Source organism: Cynocephalus volans, chromosome 1, assembly GCF_027409185.1.
Source record: "Cynocephalus volans isolate mCynVol1 chromosome 1, mCynVol1.pri, whole genome shotgun sequence".
NCBI classification, from domain to species: Eukaryota; Metazoa; Chordata; class Mammalia; order Dermoptera; family Cynocephalidae; genus Cynocephalus; species Cynocephalus volans.
In genome coordinates this window covers 240,857,272-240,883,532 of record NC_084460.1, presented here as the reverse complement: position 1 = coordinate 240,883,532, position 26,261 = coordinate 240,857,272, and the positions used below count along the sequence as shown (strand labels likewise).

Here is a 26,261-nt window from a genome sequence, read left to right as displayed (position 1 = left end):
TCAAGCTTCAAGTATAACTAAAAAATGAATATTATCCATATTTATGCATAGAGAAATTCATCTTCCAAAATATCTCTTATTAGTGTTGTAGTTTTAGGGAAAAAAAACAGTGTCCTTGAAATTAATTCAATTACAATTTTTTATTAAGTTACGTAATGTTAAACTTTAAAAAAAGATGAAACTACACACAGAAAAATTTAAACCTCTAGCCACTTCCTTTTTAAAAAGTTCATTTTTTTTTTTATCTTTCAGAAATCTCAAAGTCAACCAGAAACTAGATGTGAGGATAAAAGAAAATACCTACTTATAAAACACCTGAGCATAAACTTTCTTTCCTTCAGAAATACCAGCTCTAAGCAGAAGAGGCATTGAAAGCAAGTACTGTAAAGAAAGAAAACTTAGCCTTCATAAGTAAAAAAAAAGAAGAAAATCTCATTGAGATTGTGCTTCATGCTGTCCGTTGTTAGATAGTAGCCTTCAGAGCAGTTCTTTACAAAAAGTTTTCTGGAGTTAAAATGCAAGCATACAACCTGCTGAGCACTCCTAGCGTTTTATTATTTATTACACAACTATGTTATTCATAGCAATAATGCGCACAAGGCAGCCCATAATTTCTTAGCAAAACCAATGCCGATAAACCGAAGAAAGGTTCTAAAGCAAACTCTAATAGGTAGTTAAAGTTTTTTCTTACAATACTGCATTTAGAAAGAGTCAAGCCATGCAGTGCCTCACAGCTTAAGATTTCAATGCATTAAAAAACAAAGTAAAAAAATTCTGTCTTCAGAAGAGGTGCTACAGGGACAAGTGAGCAGTCTTGCTCCTGCCTCTGCCCCTCCTCGGCCCTGGGAGAAACAGTGCTCCTGTGCTCACCCCTAGGGTAATAATGCTTTCTGAGTTAATTCAACCAGAACAGGAAACCTCCCTCAACTTCTTTCTTAACAGCCAAGTTAAATTCACAGAACTTATAAACTTTGGAACCTTTTTAACGTCCCATGATAGTCTTATATATATAGCAATTCAATTCTTATTTTGGGATTCCCAAGATAAAGTCATTTTTGAAAAAGTTAGATCTGATAATAAACATTTAACCTCACTGTATCTTTTTTTTTTTTTTTTTTTTTGGATATCAGGTTGCTTCACACAAGTTGAAAAAGGAGACAAACTATTTTATTCTTTATACATTGGAAAATACTTTGTAACTAGGCATTGGCTACTTAATCAAGATTAAGACTTAAAGATAGAAAAATTTTTGAAGATCACAAAATAAAGGGCACGTAAGTATTTTTTGGCATAGTCACCATAGCAACTATCAAAAATGAATTTAAAATATGTGAGTTTACTTTTAATCTACCATGACTTAGGATTTTAAGTGTACAAATATTGCCCATTAAAACACCTGGAAAACCCCATTATAAATTTATATTTAATTCCTGAAAATGTTAAGTAATTTAAAATAGGAAAGAATACTGAAATTTGAATAGTCTTTAATATATCATATCAGCATGTAAACTCAAGGTTAGTGTATAAATAGTAAAATCCTCAAAGCTCAAGGTTAGTGTATAAATTATAAAATCCTTAAAAAGAATTTTTAAATTCCTCTAAGTACAAGACTTGGGAAAAAAAACAAGATACTTCCTGGGTATAGTAAATTATGAAGCTCGTCCTGGGAGAAGTCTTTTTCCAATCTTTTGCTGCCCATGATCAAAACACTAAATTGAGTAAGGTATATTAATGCTTGCCATTTATATGTCTAGCTCTATGTTAGCTCTATTTTAGAAGGAAGACGTGGTTAAGTTCTGACACATCAAAGACTTTCTTAGTCAGCTGCTTTGGAGTTACATTTATTAATTATAGATGGCTTATAAAGAGTTAATCAGTATTTAGGCACATGTTCTGGGGATTTAACAGATGGTGTGAAAATACATTGGATTTTATTTTTGTAATTCTAATTTACAAACACACTGACAGAATAGGAGTTCTTAAGAAAAAACCAGAAATAGGGTAAGCTTTTCTTCTAAATTTCTGGCATTTTGTTAATTGAAATTAGATAGAAATGCTACTTGAGTGTAAATGCAGGCCCTTTACCACACAGGCATAATGCAGGGAATGAGGAGGTGGCAGGAGGCGGGGGAGAGCTGCCATGCTGCCATGCTGCCATGCTCAGCCACGGCTTCTAAGGGCTGCAATGGGAAAGATGAGGAGGGGAGGACACTCACCGGGGTGTTGGACTGCTCCGTCAGCTTTTGCTCCCACATCTTTAAACGTCTTTCTCGTTCTTTAAGCTCCTGTTCTTTGAAACTGAGATCACGCTCTAGTTTCTTTAGCCTCTCAAGAGTTGCCTCGATTTCGCACCTGCAAAGGGATAACTGGTTTAAGTCTCAACTTAAGACATGGCAAATGCTTAGTGGGTCCATCAGAACACTAAATGAAATAAAAGACTAACGATTGTGTTTTTAAATCAACCAGGAAACTGCCAGAGAAGGAATCTTTCATATCCTTAAAAATCAACAGGTAGTTTTTAGTTTGTAAAAATAAGCTCAAAATATTTCAACAAAGCACTGAAGAGCCTCTGGGCTGCAGCATAAGCTATGGAGCTGGTGTTCTGTTTCAGTCTTTTGAAAAATGTTTACACTCATCTACCTCTTTACAGTTTACAAAGCACTATTATATATTATCTCATCCTATTCCCATTACAACTTCAAGAAACAGGTATAAATCTTGTACTCAGGTTAGGTGATCAATATCACACCATTAATAAGTGGTTGAGATGGCACTTTAACCAACTTACTGGCTGAGTAACCCAAGCAATCAACTGCTTAACACGACTCAGTTTCCTTAGTTGTACGGGGTGGTGGTTATATTACATCAGGGCTTCCCAACTTGCCTGATCCTAAGAATTACCTGGGCAGCCTGTTAAAATACATAAATAAGTAAAACAGATTCCTAGGACCCTTCCTTGGAGTTCATAATTCAGCAGGGCTGGATGGGCCTAGAAATTTCCATTATTTAATAAAAGACCTAGGTAATTTTTACAATCAGGCAAGCGTAGGAAATACCACGCCAGAGGAACTCTGAGGTTCTTTTTAACTTTAATAATTTTTTTAAAAGTTCCCTCCTTAGTCTCTATAGGCCAACCAACCTCACCTCTTGGAACAATATGCTCAGTTATAGAAACCTCTCCTTCATATAAATTGAAACTAGTAAGAAGGCTCAGCACAAACTTTTTTCTCCTTCAGGGCTGTCACAACATTTAAGTCTAAATTTATGCTCTGAGAACTGGAAGTTCTTTCCCTTGGGTTTCTGAAGAGCCTTTAAATAAGCAACAGTAATGAGAGAATGAGAGGATAACAGAGGGGGGGAGGGCGGAAGGAAGGAAAGGCTAAAGAAAGCACACAGAAAAAAGAATGCAGAAGGAGGAAAAGCCTGGAGACAGGTAGTACTGTGGATCAGCTGCTGAGTGTTGCCAACAGCCTGCACGACAGACTGCATGATCGTGGTTAAGACATTGAGTGTGGAAGGTAGAAGCCCCCAGATCTAAGTTCATGAATATATGTAACCAACATCTGCCTTTTTATTACCAGAGAAAGTCAGAATAAGTGGACAGTTTATTCCAATGCTTTTATAGATGAGAAGTAAATGAATAAAAACAAAAAGGTTCTGGGTATTAACTGGCAAAACCCAACTCATGGAAAAGCTATTGAGGTGAGTCTGAATTAGGGCCCAACACTTCCCTGCTTGTCTGAAAACTACCTCAGAGCAAGGGAGGTAGCAATAAAGCATAAAAAGCCTCTTCTGTGTCACCCACTAATATCAAGACTCTGTCCCTTTTATTCGTGCCATCTGAAAAATTAGAACAGAATGTAAGTAAAGTCACACTACAGTCTGTAAAGAAAGGCACTAAATCAGCAATCTTTCAGAATTATTATTGTATCATAAAGTAGAAATTTTATCCCTGATACTTTTGACAAAAATATGCCCATTCATACAGACAAAAAAAGTTTGGTTTTATTTTTTAAATGGAGGATTGAGAAAAAAAAAATCAATGTGGAGAAACTTTGGATAAACTTTTATAACCAAAAAAAAAAAAAAAGACTGAGCCATCTTCAGTCAATGAGAGGGTCTGTGGGTGGCAGGGACGCCTTGGGCACGGTCAGTGGGAGATGGCAGTGGCCTGGGCTGCTCATCTATGCAGTGCTTCTGCCAAGCCAGCCCCAGTTCTCCTGCCAAGGATCTTACTGGTGTTCTTTTTGATAGGGTAAATGACCAAAACATTCTATTTCACTTGTAATTTAAGCCAAGGGTTCATCTCAACTTCCAGCTCTGGGAGCCCACTGAGATTTTGAGCCCTTCTGGAAAAAAAGATCAACGGTTAATTAAGCCAAAAGCTGTGAGACAGAAACAAATACTGGCTGAGTAAATATTCTTCCTCAATCTGTCCCTTCAGGCCCGCCTTCGCAGGATCTGAAACAGTATGCAAGATTACGTGCCATAGAAAGGTAACTCAAATCCAAGGACAACATAAAAACAGCTGCACCCCCTTGCTGTTCTTTGCTTTTATTGGTACATTATTTTGCATCAAATACATTTGTTGATGCATTTATATTAGCTTCCTGTTCTAAAAATATAGTTTAAGTGTTTTAGTTGATGAAAATGATTTTCTCTTACATCAAATCCAACCAAAGTCGATTCCAACTTGTATGAATTTTCCATATGCCAAAAACAGGCAATGAACTGTAATTATCTTCTTTTGTTAGACAGAAACTTATTTTGAAATAAAAGGTCAACTTGTAAAAACAGCAATATAGTATATATATTGCATGATAAATACATAATATGTATATTAAATTTAATGTTATATATTACATGATTTGTGCTAATGTCCAAATTGCCAAGATTAAATTTTTTTGATATCTGCTTTTTGTTTTTAAGAAGGCATGACATGGTGAGAGTACTTTGATCACCAAGGAAAAACAACCAACCAAGTATTTAAAGCCATAGATCTGAACACTTCATCACACCACCACATAGCTCACTCAGCGCAGACTGCTATAGGCCTGCACACAATCACATGGGTTAATGAAAATTGAAAACATGACCAGCTGGATGACACATTTCCTGTTCTTAATGCTCATTTCCATTATTGCTAATAAGTCAATAGGAGGAGAAAGAAGCTGAAGATTTGATGAGCAAGGAAACGTCTGACACTAGATTTCTTTCCTATCACTTATTACTTCCCAGGAAAGAACACAGTTTATGTGGTTTTTAATAATCTAGTTTTAAAAAGAATTTGCAGAATAATCATTTAATTTTCTAAAAATAGATGTTCTATGTGTAAAGGAAGCTCTACCAGAAGACAATCATTTGCTAGAAATGCCAAAGCAGGATTGGAAACAGACTTTACTGTGCCTCTAAAACTCCTTGGGTACTACTCACATGGTTTCAGACACATGACAAAAGTTGGAGAAAAGAAAAGAGTAGTTTGAATATGTTGTCCTATGAAATATCCAGATGATCTGATTAAAACACATACTTCTTTTCAGCACTTGGCAAGGCAGTCTTTTCGCCTTAATGATAATCTAAAACAATCATGTCCTGTAATGCTTCTCTTAGCTAAAAAGAAATCTAGTCAAGTGAATATTGCATCCTAATGAGCAGACGGCATGACAATGGCCACAAGGCCAGTAACAGCACTGCACAGCATGAGTGCAAGAGCAGATCAGACCCCTCGGTTCCACTACTGGCTCCATCTCAGTACTATGTGAACCAGGCAAGTTACCCAACCTGCGTAGGCCTTTTTTGCATCTGTGATATAATTTAGGGTTGCCATGGGGATTAAAAGAGATAAACCAAATGAAGTACATACATCTGGTAAAAACAATGTAAATGACAACGATGTATATTATTATTATAATTAATAATATTATTGCCCATGTTCTTAACCAATTGCCAAGCTCAGTTAAAAGAGCTTTGCTGCTTCTCAAACTGCAGTTTACTGTTCTGGTAAAGATGTTCTCTCTTGAGCTCTCAGGGCAGGATGAACAGTTCCCTGAAAGAGCCACTGAGGAAGCACCCTATGCAACTGTATGCCTTTAAATAAAATATATCCATGTATTTTTCCTCTTTTCTTTCCCACTCTCTATTACCAATTTTATTCTCATTTTTCACCTTGAAGCATTTTAAAAATTAAATTCATCATTCAACTAAACCAGGTTTAATGCAGAAAAAGTACAAAATACAGATATACAAATAAAGAATACTCTTCCATAATCCTATTACTCAGTGATAACACTAATTTTTTTGATACTTTTCTCTTTGTACACATACATATACACATAAATATATATTTTATAAAAAACAAAATGATTCTAACAAACTAGACTCTAGCCTCTATTTTTAAATCACTTATCAGATCTGCGTTATCATGAATGGCTCCATATTATTCTGTATGGAGATATTTTTAAGAACCATTCCCCTTTTATTGCACTTTATGCCATTTCTAGTTTTACAGTTCTAAACAACGCTTTGCTGAACAAGTATCCACACATTTTTGGACAGCCTTCCCATTTGTTTTCTTAGGAATAAAGTGGCAGTGGTAGAATTTCTGGGACAAAGAATATGAACATTTTTAGGACCTCTGATCTATACTGCCAAATTGTCCTCTAGAAAGGTAGAATTTTCCCACAATGTATGAGAAAGCTGAAAGCATTGGATATTTTCATAATGTAAATTTTTGCCCATTCAATAAATCATGTTTCCTTGTATTTATTTGATTGCTAAGAGAGGTAGGATATTTTTTATATATTTATTAGCTATTTTATTTCCCCTTTTGTGAAATGCCTTTTCATGTCCTTTAGTATGGCATTTTAATTAAAATGGTATTTTAAAGACAGTAACTCTTTGTCTATCACAGTGGTTTTCAATGTGTGGTCTGGGAAACCACAAGACCTCTTTAAAGGATTTTTGAGGTTAAATTGGTTTTCAGGACAGCACTAAGACAGGATTTGCCTTTTCTACTCTCATTCTCTCACAAGTGCAGTGTTTTCCAGAGGCTTCATGACATGTGATAGTGCCGTATGCAGAATGCAGAAGCTGGATTTATTAGTTTTTTAAATGAATCAATACTTACATATTTAAATTTTTCTCAGTTATAAATTTTCAAAGTGGTAAATACTGATATAACTCTTTTAAACAAAAGTTCCTTGGAGTCCTCAGTAATTTTTGAGTGTAATGGAGTCCTGAGACCAAAGTTTGAGAACTGCTGACCTATTCTATAGAGGGAAAAAGTTGCAACAACATGTCATTTGTCTTGGAAATTTATTTATAATGAGTAGTGCTTTTGGACATATGAAGATTTTAAATTTTTATATAGAAAACTTACCAACTTTCTTCCTGTTTTCTGATTTTGTTGACATATTTTAAAAGACTCCCTATATCAAGGGTATTAATACTAGCATTAAAATCCTACTAATCTTTTGGATAACAGATCAAATAGCATTTCCTCAGGGAATCCTTTTATTATATCCTCAGACTGGATCAGATTCATGGTTATATGCTCTCAGACATCCAGTACTTTGTCTGTCATAATACTTGTCAAAACAGTAATAAAATAGTTATTTGTATATTTATATTTAGTAGTTTAACATGGGAAACTCCTGCTGGAGAGCTCCACGTGTTCTGGGATTGTTGTGTTCTTTGCTACAGCCCATTGCCTAGAATGGCACCAGCTGTTCTCATACCAGCAGAAGTGCAATGAATATCTGAATGAATGAATATAAGAATCACTTTTGTCATGGCAAACAAATTAACTTATATATTTATATTCTCTTATATAATATCATAATGCCTTTTTATATTATTACCACAATAGTATTTTCTTCTTTCCCTCCCCAAATATTATTGAGCAACTGCTGCATTCAAGGCCTGTTCTAGATGCCGTATGTACAGTGATAAACAAAAGTGATTGTCTGCCCCTCTTACATTTTAGTCAATGAGACACACATTAAACAAGTAACTACAGAACTACTCCTTAATTCCAACAGCAGTAAAGGCTATGAAGAGGCTCTCAGAGCACATAAAGTGAAACCTAATCTGGTCTGGGGTCAGGAAACACTCCCATGAAGACATGTTATTTTAGCTGCTATCTGAATGATGAACAGGAGCTAAGGTGGGGTGTGAGTATTAGGGGTGGTATACAGCTGATATAGGATGAGTTTTAAATACAGGAAAGTGCATTTTCAACGACCCTGAATGGGAAGAAATATGTATCTGTTAAGGGACCGAAAGCCAGAAATCAAGAGGCAGAATGATGCTCTGAGGTTGGTAAGGCAAAAGTACAGAAGGTCTCATGAGCCTTAAATATTTTGGTCTTTGTCTTCAGAGTAATGGGAACCTATATATGAATTTTAAAGGTGAGCTATCTGATTAGATGTGCACTAATCTATTACTGTAGGAAACAAATATTACTTATGTGTTTTGTTTTATTAATTACTTTAGCCCAGAAAAACAGTCCCTTGTGTCTAGGCTTGAGCTCACAGTATTACTTTTGAATCCCTAAATATTCATTTAACTCACTGACCCTAGATAGATATTCAAAGGAATAAAAATAAATAAGGATATGACAAAACATCAATCAAACATAAAGCCCAAAGAAATGTCTGATAACAGTAGTAAACAACTCAAGTCATTTTCAAAGTGCATGCAGTACTCATTTGGCGTCAGCAGATGGCGTAAGGCATCACGTTACTGCCACGGCTATCAAGAGCAGAGATGAAGTTACTTAAAATCTCTGCTGAGTCAGGGGAGGAATAATGTTAGCTCCCAAACATGCTATTTATATTCATGCATCATGTGACCTGGCTCAAATGTTTTATCCTGGACTTACTTTTTCCAATCATCCAATTTTCTCATTACTAAGTTTGTTTTACATTTAACAAATTTTGATAAGATTTATAATACTCAAAGTTTTCTTTTAAAAGTGTTTTTATAGTCTCTCTGCTCTGTCCACTTAGCAAACAGGTTGTCCTGCAAGTTTCAAAGCAAACAGTATTCTTATTTCTTACTGGACAGAGGCCAAAGCTTCCTAACACAGAGTGTATACACAGAACTGTCTGGTAATCATCTTCTGTCTCAGAAGATATGATTCCAATATTCTTTCCAAAAACTTAGACATACAATAAGGCAACAAGCTAAGAGAAACAATCTTTTTTGCTTACATAAGAAATGGAGGACTGAAATAGAAATAGATGAAACAGACCTTTAAAATCTTTAAAAAGTGTTTTTCTCCTAAGCTCTGCTTAGAAATCAGTACTGTCATCAAGGCCTTTGGTTCTCTTCTTCACTGAGGCGAGTCATGGACCTTCGAAGCCAGAGGCTGTCACCCCAGCATCAAGGCTACTCACCTCCACTCTGCCTTGTTGTGCAGGAATGAGTTACACTGGTCAGGAAGGTTCGTGTCATTTGACATGGATTCCAGAATTGAAATGATCTGCTTGAACGATGGCCGTTTCTGAAGAAGAGAAAATAAGCAATCACTTGTTGGAACTTAAAAAAGAAAGGAGATCTTTAAGAGAAAATGTAGGTAGTAATAAGCTCAACAGATCATAACAAAATAAGACAGGATACAATGTCCTGACTCAGTTATTTTATCCCCATCAGATTACTCAGGTTAAGGGAATCGTATTCTTTATTTTCAATTAATTATTCATAAAAACAGATTCAGATGTTTTTCTATCATGTGGACTAAAGTTGAGATAATTAGTGGTTTTTCTCCAAATAAAGAGAGAAATTCTCTTTTAGGTATCATTAAAAAAAAAATTAAGTCCTTTCAAAATCTATCTAAACAATAAAGTTAGTAAAAATTCATGGTAGAGTCTGTGTAATGGGTATGCTAGTGTTCACTGTAAAGTTCTTTAAACTTTTCTGTATGCTTCAAAATTTTTATAATAAAATGTTGGGGGAAATATCTACCTATCAACCTGTCGAAACTAATAAAATTTCCCAAATCAGTTGGTCAGAACAAAAAATCTCCCAATTTTAAAGCCATCAAAACTTTACTGTTCTCAATGTTTATTCTACCTTGTAAAACAGTTCTAGTGCTAGGACACTGTAAGGTACAGTTCACTAGAAATTGAAAAAGGAGTGGTTTAGTATATGTCTTTAGCTAGCAGCAACTACACTAGTCTATCTCTTTAGACTCTAGCCAAGGTTGAGACAAAAAGTTAAAACAAACATGGAGAAAGATAATAAGAGGACGGTGCACATTCTCTTTTTATCGCACAGCATAATTATACCACTTATGAACAAATTACAGTTGTAGCAATTAAACATGCATTTGAATTTAGGAGCATAAAAACAAGAAGGAACAATGTTGAGGTAGCTTGTTCTCAGGACTTGAGTGCTTCCCACATTATTAAGAAAAGCAATTTTTTCATTTCTCAGAAATATAAAACTTGGATATTTATTGAGTTCTGCCATTGCTGTTCTCTTTTAAGGGCATGTGCACACATGTGTTTTAAGACGAGGGCATAAGTAGCTAAATGTTACTGATGTACGTTAAGTCTTCTCATACGCAAACAGGAAAATGCCTTATGTAGGAAACTTGAAAAATACTGTTTGTCTTCTTTAATTTTGTTCCCATCTTAATTGTTCCCATCATGTGTCAGGTTTTAAAAGAAAAAATGTTTGAATTGTTTGTACAGGAACTAATTATATAACAAATAAAAGACTTTCCTTTTGCAAGGAGGAGCTAATGAATTTTTAAAGAATAATAATTTTCCCTACATTTAATCATTCTTGAAATAAGGTGAAACTCTTATAATTGGATGACAAGCATCCTAGAAAAATCTTAATTTTATAGCTAGAATCTACTCTCAACAATGTAGAGTTTTGTGGTAATAATATTTTATGAGTATTTTGGTTACAGAATACATCATTTGGTCTAGGATCTTGTGTAAGTTCCTCTTAAGGGGCTTAGGTTCCCTTTAAGTATGTGTAGGTTTGCTTATTTTTAAAAAATCACGACTAGAACCATTTATTAAGCATCTACATATATTATTTCTCTATATGTTATCTTCATTTAATATATAAGAAAAGCTTGTGTCAGAAAACTATGAATTGCCCAGCCTCACACAGGAAGCACTTTACAGAATCAGGGGCTATGTTCTTAAACATCTTCTGTCACAAAAGGGTAAGATATTACTTCCTATCAAACTCATAGCTTTTACTATTATTTTTTCCCCTACTAAGAAATGTCATTTTAGGTCTTAAACTAATACTCACCTTTCCTTCCTTCCTTGTTCTCTTCAATAAAATATTTTGAGAACCTTGTGTAAGCCAATAGAATGACCAGATATTTACCTCATACTAGCTTTCTCTTATATACATCCCTCCCTCTTCACTGCAAAAGAACACCAGTTCTACATGTGGGCTGAATTTTTTAATCTAGTTGTTAATACTCTAAAGTCTAAGGACCAAAAAAGAAAAGAAATAAAATACTTTAACCAACTATTGCTCTACATCTGTACACAGGACTGGCACCAATTTCTGATTAATTGCTACCTATTTCTAGCCAGAGAACGAAAAGAACTTCTAAAAGCACTAGAAGTGTTTCTTAGGAAATTTACTGTGATCTGGCTACTTCAGGCAGCAACAAATTGGCATTTACTTACTAAACTGATGTGAGTGCTATAGAGAAACACATAAAAACTAGCTATATTTCTTTGTGGAGCTTGCAATCCACTTAGGAAAAGATATTTTAAAAAATACAATAGTACAAGGTAAGGCAGTAGCCCAGACTGTGGTGTAGGAAGAGGAGTAAGAATCATGGGCTGGTATAAACAGAATAACTAGGGAAGGCTTGATGATGAAGAATTCAGAAAGAAAAGAAAGAAGAGAATATGTTCAGGGAATGAAGGTATGTAAGATGTATCTAGAGGAAATTAGCAATGAAAGAGTTGAAAAAGTGGACTGTGACCAGATATACAAATCAAATCAAATACAGGTGACATGTAGTAGTTTTATCAGCATAAAATGTCATGAATTTAGGAAATAAAAATCAGTCTCAACCAATAATATGCTGCCTACAAGAAACCACTTCACCTATGAAGACGCACATCAACTGAAAGTGAAGAAATGGAAAGAGATATTTCATGGAAATAGAAACCAAAAAAGAGCAGAAGTAGCTGTACTTACATCAGATAAAACAGATTTCAAAAGAAGGAAAGTAAAAAAAGATTAAGAATGTTATGTATAATGATAAAGGGATCAATTCAACAAGAGGATATAACAATTCTAAATATATACGGACCCAACACCAGGGCACCTTGATATATAAAGGAATTATTATTATACCTACTGGGAAAGGTAGATTTCAACACAATAATAGTTGGGGACTTTAATACCTTACTTTCAGCAAAGGACAGATCATCTAGACAGAAAATTAGCCAAGAAACATCAGAATTGATCTTTACTCTAGGTCAATTGGATCTAACGGACATTCATAAGAACATTTACTCCAGCATGTCCAAAATACACATTCTTCTCAGCAGCACAAAGAACATTCTCTAGAATGTACCATATATTAAGTCACAAAATAAGTCTCAAAAAATTTTTAAAAACTAAAATCATATCAACTATCTTTTCCAACCACAACAGAACAAAACTAGAAAGGGACACTGGAAACTGTAACATGCTCCTAAATAATGAATGGGTCAAAGAGGAACTCAAAAAGGAAATTTAAAAATTCCTGGAGACAAATGAAAATGAAAACACAACATACCAGACCTATGGGTACAGTGAAAGCAGTTCTAAGAGGGAAGTTCATAGCAATAAATGCCTACATTGAAAAAGAAGGAAAACTTCAAATAAACAACCTAATGTTACCCCTCAAGGAACCAGAAAAACAAGAACAAAATCAGTAGAAACAGAGAAATAACAAAGATCAGAGCATAAACAAATTAGAAATTAAAACACAATACAAAAGACCAATGAAACAAATATTTGGTTTTTTAAAAAGATAAAATTGATAAACCTTTAGTCAGACTAATGAAGAAAAAAGAGAAGACTCAAATAAATAAAATTAGAAATGAAAAAGGAAACATTATAACTGATACCACAGAAATACAAAGGATCATAAGAGACTACTACAAACAACCACATGCTAACAAACTGGAAAACCTAGAAGAAATGGATAAATTCCTAGACACATACAGCTTACCAAAGTTGAATCATAAAGAACTAGAAAACCTAAACAGACCAATAACAAGTAATGAGATTGAAGCAGTAATAAAAAGTCTCCCAACAAAGAAAACCCCAGAACTACATGGCTTTATTGCCAAATTCTACCAAACATTTAAAGAACACCAATTCTTCTCAAACTCTTCTAAAAATTGAAGAGGAGGGAATACTTCCAAACTCATTCCTTGAGGCTAGCATTACCTTCAGACCAAAACCAGAAAAAGAAGCAACAAAAAAAGAAAACTATTGACCAAAACCCCTAATGAACACAGATACAAAAATCCTCAGCAAAATACTAGCAAACCTAATCCAACAACACATTAAAAAGACCATTCACCACAATCAAGTGGGATTCTAACTAGGGATGCAAGGATGGTTCAACATATATAAATCAATAAATGTGATATACATCATTTCAACAGAATGGAGAAAAAGTGATCATTTCAATAGATGCAGACAAAGCATTTGATAAAATCCAATGCCTCTTCATATAAAAACACTCAACAAATTAGGTATAGACAGAATGTACCTCAACACAATAAAGGCCATATATGACAAATCCACAGCTAATACCATACTGAATAGACAAAAATTAGAGGCTTTCCTCTAAGATCTGGAACAAGACAAGGATGCCCACTTTCCCCACTCTTATTCAACATAGTACTGGAAGTTCTAGCCGGCACAATAAGGTAAGAAAAAGCAATAAAGGGCATCCAAATTGGAAAAGAGAAAGTCAAACTATCCATATTTGTAGAGGACATGATTACATAAATAGGAAACCCTAAAGACTCCACCAAAAAAATTACTAGAACTAACAAAAGAATTCAATAAAATGATAGGATACAAAATCAACACACAAAAATCAACAGCTTTTCCACACACCAACAATGAAACGCTGAAGAAAAAACAAGGAAGTAATTCCACTGGAAGTAATTCCATTGAAATTTAAATTTCATTTTCAAACTTTCATTTTCATTTCAAAAATAAAATTTCAGAAAACGAAAATTAGGAATAATTTAACCAAGGAGGTGAAAGATCTCTACAATGAAAACTACAAAACACTGGTGAAAGAAACTGAAGAGGACACAAATAAATGGAAAGATATCCCATATTTATGGGTTCAAGGATTCACATCATCAAAATGTCCATATTACCCAAAGAAATCTACACATTCAGTGCAGTTCCTATCACAATACCAATGACAGTCTTCAGAGAAATAGAAAAATAAATCTTAAAATTTGTGTGGACCCACAAAAGAACCTGTATAGCTAAAACAATCTTGAACAAAAAGAACAAAGTTGGGCACGTCTCACTAAATGACTTAAAAATATACTATAAAGCTATAGTAACCAAAACAGCATGGTACTGACATAAAAACAAACAAATAGATCAATGAACAGAATAGAGAGCCCTGAAATAAACCCATGCACTTACAGTCAACTGATTTTCTTTTCTTTTTTTTTTTAAAGATGACTGGTAAGGGGATCTTAACCCTTGACTCGGTGTTGTCAGCACCATGCTTTCCCAAGTGAGCTAACTGGCCATCCCTATATAGAGATCTGAACTGTGGCCTTGGTGTTATCAGCACCACACTCTCCCAAGTGAGCCACGGGCTGGCCCCAGTCAACTGATTTTTGACAAAGGTTCCAAAAATATACACTGGGAAAAAGATAGCCTCTTTAACAAATGGTGCTGGGAAAACTGGATATCCACATGCAGAAGATTGAACCTAGATCCCTATCACTCACATATACAAAAATCAACTCAAGATGGATTAAAGACCTTAAATTTAAGACCCAAAACTATGAAACTACTAGAAGAAAACATAGAGGAAACACTACATAAAATGGGAGTGTGCAGTGCTTTTTTGAGTGAGACTACAAAGGCACAGGCAACTAAAGCAAAAATAGAAAAATGGCACTACATCAAATGAAACACTTCTATACTCCAAGGGACACTACCAACAAAATGAAGAGACAACCTATAGAAAGGGAGAAAGTATTTGCCAACCACACATCAGACAAGGGGTTACTATCCAGAATATATAAAGAACTCAAACAATTCAACAGCAAAAAACCAAATAACCCAATTTAAAAATGGGCAAAGGACCTGAACAGACATTTCTCAAAAGAAGACATACAAATGGCCAACAGGCACATGAAAAAATGCTCAACACACTACTCATCAGAGAAAATGCAAATTAAAACCACAATATGATATAATCTCACTCCAGTTAGAATGCCTATTATCCACAAGACAAAATAACAAATGCTAGTGAGGATGCAGAGAAAAGGGAACTCTCCTACATTGTTGGTGCGAATGTAAATTGGTACAGCCACTGTGGAAAACAGTACAGAGGTTTCTCAGAGAACTAAAAATAGACCTACCTTAAGACCCAGCTATCCCACTACTGTGTATATAGCCAAAGGAAATGAAATCAATATGTCCAAAAGACACCTGGACTCCTATGTTTACTGCAACACTATTCACAATAGCCAAGAAATGCAATCAACCTAAATGCCCATCAGCAGATGAATGGATTAAAAAACTGTGATATATAAACACAATGGAATGCTCTTCAGCTATACCAAAAAATGAAATCCTACCATTTGCAGCAACATAGATGGAACTGGAAACCATCATATTAAGTGAAGTAAGCCAGGCACAGAAAGACAAATATTGCGTGTTCTCATTCATATGTGGACTCTTTCAAAAAAGAAAGTGGATCTCAAAAAACAGAGAATAGAGTGAATAGAATAATGGTTACTGAAGGCCAGAAAGGAAGGGGGTCGGGGGGGAGTGGTGGACTAACTGGTACAAACTGCTATCTACCCTAAGTGAATCACTGCACAGTGTATGTGTGTATTGAAACAACACACTGTACCCCAGAAAAATGTACAAGTAAATGTTAAAATACAAAATCAATCTTAAACTTTCTTCATACTTCACATGGCTGGAACACAAGATTCCTTTGGTTTTAAAGAAGGGTCAGCTCACTATATGTTAAAGACATGCCAACTTCATGATTTCAACACTGGGCCTAATGTCCTTGTGGTATGAAGTGTTGTGTGTTACTCTATCACTTAATAAATGCACCATAATGTATATTTTTAGACTTTTAATTAATGTAGTACCAAGTTTCTGATTAAGAAATTCAAAACCTGCTTTGCATACTGAAACATAATTATAATTATAGAGATTTAGTTGCATTAATCTAATTCAATGCAAATAATTTCAAGGAAAATTTCTATTTAAGTATCAGAGAGAAAAACACTACCAAAATTATTGTATATGTCACAATGGGCATATAGCTGGAAGAAAGAGTAGGGGAAAGGTAGTACGATGCCATTTTAAGTATAAAATAAATTTTTGAAGCAAGCTTGAGAATACTTGTTTGTAGTTTCTTCCGAATTAGTTGCAAAGAGCAGATATTTTTTCTTAACGCTTAAAATTCCCCAATTCTGCAAAATCACATACTAAAAATGATAACGCCTAAACAGCATAGGGCAGACCATTCCAAACACATGCAACTTTGTCATAGAGCACTAATAAAAATAAAAACATTCTTAAGTAAAAATACTAACACACATTAAGATTTTAAAAAACACATTAAACCCTTTAATAAAAAATAATACTAAATAAATACAGGACTCTAAAAAAGGGTGAAGGAAGTTTGAAGTATAGGAGTGAAAGCAAAAATTGAGGCTGCTTGTTATCAGGGCAAAGGCAAAATGCACACAGCTGGGGAGAAGCAGCAACAAACTCTGCCAAGTCAAGCCAAGCAGGAGCATATGGGGTGAAGTGGCTTCACAGCACTGTGTCCCTTATTGCCTTGCTGGCTACATTATTATACTTTGTGCTCAGTGCAAACAATGTGCTGGGAAACATTACATATTAATCAACATGAATTCTGTGTTATACTAACATTGTCCCCTGACTCACCAATTGTTTCTGAGTTATTCCCATTAAAGAAACATATCATCATTTATTGTTTTGGGGGGTCAGATTGGAACTGGGTATAAATTAGGGAAGAAATTTCATTTTCTAGTCTTTCCTTTTAGGTCTCTATTAAAAATGTCAGTTGTAATACCTTGATTTCCATGAAAAACTGGGCAAATTTGAACAATAAAAGTTTTGCTACTTTCTTGAGTATAATTGCTCACTTATTGAAATGTTTAATCTGTGAAAACCTTTTTCTATTTAACTTTTTGATATAGAAAGTTCCAAACATATACAAAAGTAGAAAGGACAATATAATAAACCTCCATATGCCTATCACTTAGTTTCAAAAATTATCATGGCCAGTCTTGCTTATCTACACCATCATCCATTTCCCTTTACTTTCTTTTTTTTTCTTTTTTGTGACCGGTAAGGGGAATGCAACCCTTGGCTTGGTGTCGCCCACACCGCGCTCAGCCAGTGAGCGCACTGGCCATCCCTATATAGGATCTGAACCCGCGGCAGGAGCGCAGCTGCACTCCCAGCGCCGCACTCTCCCGAGTGAGCCACGGGGCCGGTCCTCCCTCTACTTTTTTTGAAGCAAATCCAAGACTACCCTATCATTTTATCCATAAATATTTCTGTATGCATGCTAGAGTCTTTTAAAATTATCTTTTCAGGGAAAGGAAATGGGCCATTCATGCTTAAATGTGATAACCACATGAAAGCCTAAGTTTTGGAATTTCTCCAACTCTATTGTAATAGCTCAAAAACACCACAAACTGGACAGGGAATATGTATCAAGATTTTCTAGGATGCAGAGAAGAGGGAACCCTCCTGCACTGTTGGTGGGAAAGTAAATTGGTACAGCCATTGTGGAAAACAATTTGGAGGTTCCTCAGAGAAAAAAGCTCCACCTTATGACCCGGATATCCCACTGCTGGGTATGTGCCCAAAGGAAAATGAAATCAATATATCAAAAAGACACCTGCATTCCCATGTTCATCACAATGCTTTTCACAATAGCCAAGAGATGGAATCAACCTAAATGCCAATCAATGAATGAATAGATTAGAAAACTATGGTATATATACACAATGGAATACTATTTAGCTATAAAAAGAAATGATATCCTATCATTTGCAGCAACATGGATGGAACTGGAAACAATCATGTTAAGTGAAGTAAGTCAGACACAGAAAGACAAATACTGTGTGGTCTCACTCATACGTGGAATCTAAAAAAAAAAGGTTCTCATAGAAGTGGAGAGTAGAATAATGATTACCAGAGGCTGGGAAGGGAAGGGGATGGGGGGTAAGAAGTGGTGGACTAACAGATACAAAACTATGCTGTCTTCCCTAAGTGATTCATTGTGTAGTATATGGATGTACTGAAACAACAGACTACAATAAATATAAATAAAATTGAAAAAAAAAAGATTCTCTAGAAGTGCTACTTTTGCCTGCTCTTTGGTTAAAAAGGCAATATACTCGTAATGTAGTGGTTAAGAGCAGGAACTAGTGCCAGACTGCTTGGGTTCATGTCCAGCCCTACTACTTACTAGCTATGTGGCCTTAAGCTCATTGCATAACCTCTGTGTGCCTTGGTTCTTCATTTGTAAAATGAGGAAAATAATAGTACCTACCTCATAGAGATATCTGAGGAATAATTGAGTGAATACACATACAGTGCTTGGGACAGTGCCTGGCATATAATAAGTACTATGTTAGTCATTTTTATAACATAAAGGTGCAGTAGTTATTATTAAAGATTAAAAACAAAACAACATTATTTTTACTGAGTCCAGAATGCCAAAGAGTATTGTAAGGAAGAGTCAGTAATAAGTCGCTGGAGATCAAGATGTCAGCAGAAAGCCTTAACAGCCAATCTGGGATTCACAGGAATAGCAATCCAGCTTTGCTTTGTAATGGATTTTATTACCCAAAGTTTTAAAAACTCAAAGCCAAACAAGTGAAATTTCAGAATTCTGAACAACGAAAAAATATACCTTGGCATCAGCTTCCCAACACTGATGTAACAGTTCAGCAAAACTTCTGGGGCAACTGCTTGGAATGGTTAATCTCTACAATAAAAAGAGGGAAACAAAACAAAATGAAACACAAGGATTTATTCATTGAGGCAAGCAAATAATATTTGGACAGCCATAAACAAGTTAATTTAAGAGCATAAACAAGGCATGAAATTTAAAGCTTCCACTGATTAATATATGACAGGTGAGAATTTATGTTTAGATTGGCAATATCTAATCTCTAAAGACTTGTACTTTTCCTCTACAGAGGAATCGCAGTGGATGGAGAAGTCAGGTTCAGTACAACAAATGCACAAAACATACAATCAAATCTAAAAATACAGCAGGAGAGGAACAAGTTGGAACTTAAATACTGAATCTAAAACCACAAATTTATCACTATACTTTTATAGGCAACTTATCATATATGTAAACAGGCCAGGTAACTAGGAAACCAGTTTAGCTTTGGCAGTAACAGTACAACTCTAAAGATATATGAAGATCACATAGATAAGTTTATGGAGAACTGTGTATTTTCTCATTGGTAAATAAGATACTCTGAATGTATGACTCATTATGGCTTTGTTTTAGTCAAACCCATATACTGTAAGAACCTGATACAACACAAATTATAATGTGAGGATCAGTTCTATTCTAACATTCTACAGTAAGGGTTCTCACAGAACATGTAATGCCCCTATACTGCAGGGGCATTTTTGTTTGTTTTAAAGACTAGAGGGTTGCAACTGGCATTTAAGGAGAGCAGGTCAGGAATGCTAGGCATCCTTCAACATACCATAAAGTCCTACATGATCAAGAATTCTCTCGCATCCCACCAAATTTCAAATACCCCATGTACATTCATGTAAGTAAAACAAGCAAACAAGGAAGTTTATAATTTTCTGGGCCTAGAATCTAACTCAGGTTTACAAATAAACACAAAGTATTTTCTGAACCCTTTAAAAATATGCTGAACTTTCCTAAAACGCACTACCAAATAAATAAATCAAGGGCAGATTTATTTTTGCATTTCATAACTTTACCAAGATTTCTGGAAATTGTCACTGACAACAGTGCAGCTCCTGGTACTGGAGTCATTAACAAAATCCAACTCTCTCAGGCTGCATTTGTAGCTGTTGAATTTTATTTATGCATAAATGCAAGCATCTAAAACTGCTCCATTATCTCCTCTAGTATGATTATGCCTGAGCATTTGTGCACTGCAATAGATATTTCATTTATTTCTCCTTTACATTACAGTTAGAGCATTATGACTTAAAATATGATGTGTACAGGTAAGTTGCATTACCTCTGAATTTCATTTCAGGGGAGTGAGAGGGCGTTATCACAGTTGTTACAAAAAGAGCACTAGATGTGATGGAGTTGAGAACCACTGTACTAAGATTTATTCCACAGTATTGTTAGCCAAAGAAGTTTTGCAAATAAAAAATTTAAAACTGAACTTATTTGGATTTGGGGAGTCTACATGTAAAACTAGAAAAAGAGTTGCCTTGGCAAGAAAACTGACAATCTAAATTTAGAATTACAGATAAACTTAAAATCAAAACAAAATAAAGTTAGAAAACAGAACAACCTGCTACAAATTATAAGCTATGATAAGCACTTTTTAACTTCTAGTACTGTGATTGTATGAAATAGAACAAGATGTATTAAACTGTACTATTATTTTGCTGTAATGTGAAAAATCAGGTGTTTCCTTTTTTTAAAAAATATAAGATGGCTGGGCAGTGGCAACAAATAAAAACAGACTATAATTGCAATTATGCAACTGAACGTACCCGTCTGTAAATACAACTTTGTCTCAACATTGTTCCAAGAACTGAGATATAAATTGGCTGAATATGGATTTTGATCATTTCTGTCATATTTTCTTATTGAACAACTGTTCGGATACCACATCTAAGACACTACACAAGGAGACACAATTATTTTAAATAATCTGACATGGTCAAATATCAGTTAAATATAGACTCAGACATTTTATTTAAAGGATTATTTTGGTGCATCAAAAAGTACTTTAAAATAGAAACCAAAGTACTTAAGTCCTGATTACATAACTGTGTGCATTCCTAATACATGAAAACATTCTGAAATAACCATATCTTAGCACCAGGTTTGCAACACTACTTTAAAAAATATTTTAAAATAAAAGTTTCAAATTTAAAATTAAAGTATTTCCCAATAACTAAATTAGGCATGACATTTTTAAAAACATCATATCTTTTCTGCACCATTTTCTATATAAGATATAAAAATTATTTTTAAGTCGTTTTTATCTTTTTCTAAAGTGTAGTCAGAAGCAATAGATTAAGTTTTATGAAGATTTTTATGTTGATCAAATTGTTTTTCTACTTAGAACAAAACTCATTTTACATAAGAATCTAGGTATTTATAAAAAATAGAAATTATGCTGTCAGAACATTCTGAATGGTCACTGATTGAGTTTCACGGAAATGACAAACGCAAATATACATATCTGTTACATTTCAAAAATGTATTAGTAATGCCCTCTTCACTTTATACCTTCTATAAAGGTTCACTGTTTACTAAGGTTTAGCAGTATTTTATGAATCTAGTTTTTTTTTGTTTTAGTTTTATTTTATTTTGTTAATACAATGTAGTTGATTTGAATCTAGTTTTAATAGGATTTAATATTAGAAAAAATGAATGTTTAAAGGCCTTATTTAATTATTAAGGGATTAGAAGCAAAGATCTTTAGACATAATTTTCAGAAAGTACTGATTTTCCTATAGATGCAAAAAACAATCCTAAATGGTGAAACTGAGTAAGGTTTATTGTCTAGTTAAGAGTAATGTACCAATCTCAATTCCCTGGTTTTGATACTACACTACAATTATGAAAGATGCCACAAGTTGGGAAAGCTGGGTGAAGGGTACACAGGATTCTTTGTAATATTTTTGCAAATTCCTGTGAGTCTATCATTATTTCAAAGTAAAAAGTTAAAAAGAAAAGGCAATCCTAGTTCTTGAATATAGACATTACAGGGCAAACTGATCACATTTAAAACGTTTCCCTGAAAGTTTAAACACATGATTCTTTATTAAAATGAGGCCTGACAAAAATATGGCTTTCTCTTTTCAACCCAATAACCCAAGGTATTCAACAGTAAAAACAGATAAACTAAAATAATTATTTAAATAAGTTGAAGGGATGCATAAATTATATTTCTTTAAGTCAAAGTCTCAATTTTGTTATGAAATGAAATGAAATAAATCCTTGGGAATTATTTCAATGCTATGTCAACAGAATTTGTTTTGGAAACAAGTGCCTCCATTTATGAGGTGAAATGAAGACACCTTGAATGATGACAATGAAAATTACATTTGAACTTAATTTCCATATTCTTGACAAGTAAATATTGTGCAGAATAGGAAGAGCAGATTAATATCCTGTAATGCCTAATTTTACTAAAGTTCATTAGAAAGCTTATTTTATCATGTGGGTTTCTTTAAACTATTATATTTAATAAATACAGTACGGGAACATTTGAGTAGCTTTCATCAGTTATTAACTAATCATCAGAACACATCATCAATAAAATAGTAAACTCTACTTCATGGGATCTCTGGGGAGAAAGATGGAGACCGCTTCTTCATGCACAATGTTGAAGAGGTTCTGAAGGTTATTCATGGGTGATCCTCAACCCTCAACTCAATTATCCAAGCAGCTTCTAAATTCATTTTTCTCATCAGCTTTAAGAATCCTTGACCGATATGCCAATGTCTTAAAAATGCTTTAGATTTACATCTATTCTGCTATCTTTTAAATGAAATATTATTTTAAAATACTAACTATTCTGTCTTATACATATTTCGAAGATCCAGTTAGGATTTAACAAAAACGAACTTTCTCCTAGTTTATCTTGGAATGCGATAGAGGGAAAAAAAGATTACGCTGAATGTTCTGCTCCAGAGTCAACAGAAGGTCAATAATTTTCTTCACTCTCATTTGTAAACTCAGAACCAAACATCTAATCATCTCACTGGCAAAAGAAACAGTGGGTCCTCATATCACGAAAATATCAGTTTTCCTGTGTGTGAGCTCTTATTAATAGCACACCAGGAATTACTAATACATTTAATTAAAACAGAACAGCTCCTGTGCAACAATAAGTAAGGCACATTTTCGCATATAACTCCCTTTTACTTCTTACATTGGCAGCTCTTTCCCATCCAGTTCAGCTATCATCAACACTGCATCCATTCCCAATGAATCAGGCGGACAAATTAGTAAAGTGGCTCTGAATTATGTGATCTAAAAGATGGAAACTTGGTTTCTCCTAGTCAACAGCAGCTTTTTGATTAATCTAGTTTGTTCTCGCACTCACACGGAAAGCAGATTAATCCAATTCTTTTAAAGAATTAAAAAGGGAGTATCTTTACATATTCACCTTTTTGCAAATTATTTTATCCTAAGGTTGCACTCTTACTCTTATGGAGGGCACAGATAAGATCTGGTAATGAAAAGAAGTTGTATAAAATAAAGTTGTTTAGCACTGCAAAGACAACTGCATGCTTCCACTACGCAATCTAAGTTCTCATAATACCCTGATATTGGATGCTTCATCCTTATGCTGAGAATTTCCATGGCTGTGCGTTTCAGTCACAATTTTAAACCTTTCAAAATGTAGTTGCTCTCTTTGATATGAATGTACCATGTCCTCTGATGTAGGCTCATAGGTCCAACTAACGGAAAGCCTCAATTTGTGGGAAGAAGAAAAGCGAAGCTGGGGACACAGCACAAACGGTGTTTACGCCACTGAAGTTCTTTTGAAATGGAAAGGCTCTGCATGAAGAAGCGAACAGTTACGCCACTGCCTCGCCAATTCCAGTGAGGAGCTCATCTTCAATGTAGTGTTCAACGTAGGTGGCAAAACTGTAATTTTTCCCTTTTTTTGAAACTATTTTTTCTTCTTTTATTTTTGAAATTCTCATCTAAGCGACAGTTTCTTGTACTATAGTGACTCCTGCTGGGAGAGGTAAGTTGAAGTAGCTGAAGGTCTCTTACAGATATATCAACTCCCGGCCAGTAAAAAAGATGTCCTAAACGCAGGAGATGGAGTTAAACTGTTCCCCTACCTTGGACGCAATGGCTTCTTTCATCACTAAGAACAAACCCCTAGGTTTTACAATTGAGACTGAGAAACTAGTACAGTACTTGTACAATTTTTGATCTACAGCATCACGACGTGAAGCCGCAACAATTAGATGTAAAGGGTCCATTCATGAGGAATAACATCACTTTGACCCTTTGTGTTAGCTCCTACTGCTAATCTTTCCATAAGCGTGAACTTACTTTCAATTTGAAGAAGATGAAAAAGTCTTTTGCAAAACCCCAATACTGTTTTCTGATCTATGTACCTGAATGGAGAAACGTAGTCTTACCTCGTTTTTTTCCACTACAAGCCAAGCTACTTGTAATCCTTCCAAACCTTTAAAGGGGACCTCCCTTGTCAGCATCTCCCAGAGAACCTAGAACAAAAAGAATATGGAATTTTTATTCTTGTACTTTATATTTTTGGTATGTTACTGAAACTTTATCTAACACTTGATTGTATCCAATTACCAGACACAACTAAACCCATCTGTAGAAACTTGGGCAAAACATATATATTCACGCACAGGACTTCTTCCATGTATTATATACTTTTTTTTTTTTTTTAATAAAGAAAAACTCTGGGTTAGAAATTAGGACATGTAGAGCTAGACTTGAAATTTTATGAAACTAATGCACCTCAGTGATTTAACTTGGTCTATAAATTATTAGAATTTCCATATATTCCCATAAATTAGATTTTGTATTTTGTTAGTTAATACTCTTTTCACCTTCAATCTCTGATACATTTCTCTGTAAGATAACTGGGAATTCAACAATATTTTTAAAGGTTTAATAAAGGTCTCATCAAGAAAAAATTGAACCCAAATACATATCACTGGCTAACCCACCTACCCCACAACGGTAGACACTGCAAAATTATAACATTTAGATTTTGTGTTTTGGAGAAATCTTTCTCAAAATGAGTCAGTGTAAGGGATCTATTTTCATCCACCTATAATATGATTTATTATGCCATATTCTAAAATGTAATAAACACTTTACAGACATATAAGCTGATCAGTGTATTTGAGCTTAAATATGTGTTCATCTCTGTGCAGTTCTTGAGATCAGTATGGCATGGTTAATAAATCTGAACTGGAATGCCCAAGGAAAGCAAATTGATCCTAGGAATGCTGCCAATTTTAGTTTCTCTTTAAATACTGTACCGAGTAATGGAGATTTGTACACTCTGTTACTTTCTCTATTTACACAAATGGACATCAAAAATTTGAGTCTGCCAACATTTTGTAACGTGCCAAAACAATTCTAATTTTATCAATAATAATCATAACAACCACTACCATTTATTGAGTGTTTATTATGTCCCAGGTACTCTTTACATATTAATCATGATTAATACCAAGCCTATACAATCAATATTCTCATTCAATAGGTGAGGAAATGAGGGCTGAAGCAAGTTAAATAAACTTGCCCAAATATACTCAGTTATCAAGTGACAGAGCCAGAACATGAACTTGCTGTCTCATGCCCAAAGTCAAGCTCTTAACACTGTGTAATTCTAGGGAAGGGAAAGATGCAGTACTCGAAAGAATGCCACAGGCCATATTTTAGGTATGGACCCGTGGCAGAAGCGAGAGAACTCGGCAGTTTAGATTTAGATTTCCCATGTTCTAGCGACAAAAATCCATTTTTAAATAAGAATGTAGAATGGACGTCATATCCTTTATTCAAGCAAATCCTATGAACCTTTAACTCTGTAGCCACTATGTCCTCAGCCAGTGCTGTCTTATTCGAGCCATAACATGTTAAATAAATTCTGGCTAATACAAAGATAATTAGCAGGAAAATCAGGGAAATTGACAGATGCTGCTCAAGCAGGAGAAAAAAAAATCCACTGAAGCCTCTTTGGGTTTTTAATCAAGTGTTTAAGGTCCTTCTTTAGAAGAGCTACTGAATAATT

The 26,261-nt window shown here is 34.6% G+C and overlaps 1 protein-coding gene across 3 annotated transcripts in view; it reads right to left on the bottom strand.

Annotated features, from left to right (window-relative positions):
• Positions 1-26,261, bottom strand: part of MAP3K20 (mitogen-activated protein kinase kinase kinase 20) — a 170,156-nt gene that overhangs the window by 42,938 nt on the left and 100,957 nt on the right. For all 3 annotated transcript variants that reach the window (XM_063080751.1, XM_063080742.1, XM_063080733.1), the window contains exons 8-11: positions 24,628-24,714; positions 19,181-19,255; positions 9,399-9,505; positions 2,217-2,352 (exon numbers count right to left, since the gene is read on the bottom strand). In XM_063080751.1, the coding sequence (XP_062936821.1) occupies positions 2,217-2,352; positions 9,399-9,505; positions 19,181-19,255; positions 24,628-24,714 (405 nt within the window). The remainder of the gene's footprint in view (positions 1-2,216; positions 2,353-9,398; positions 9,506-19,180; positions 19,256-24,627; positions 24,715-26,261) is intronic.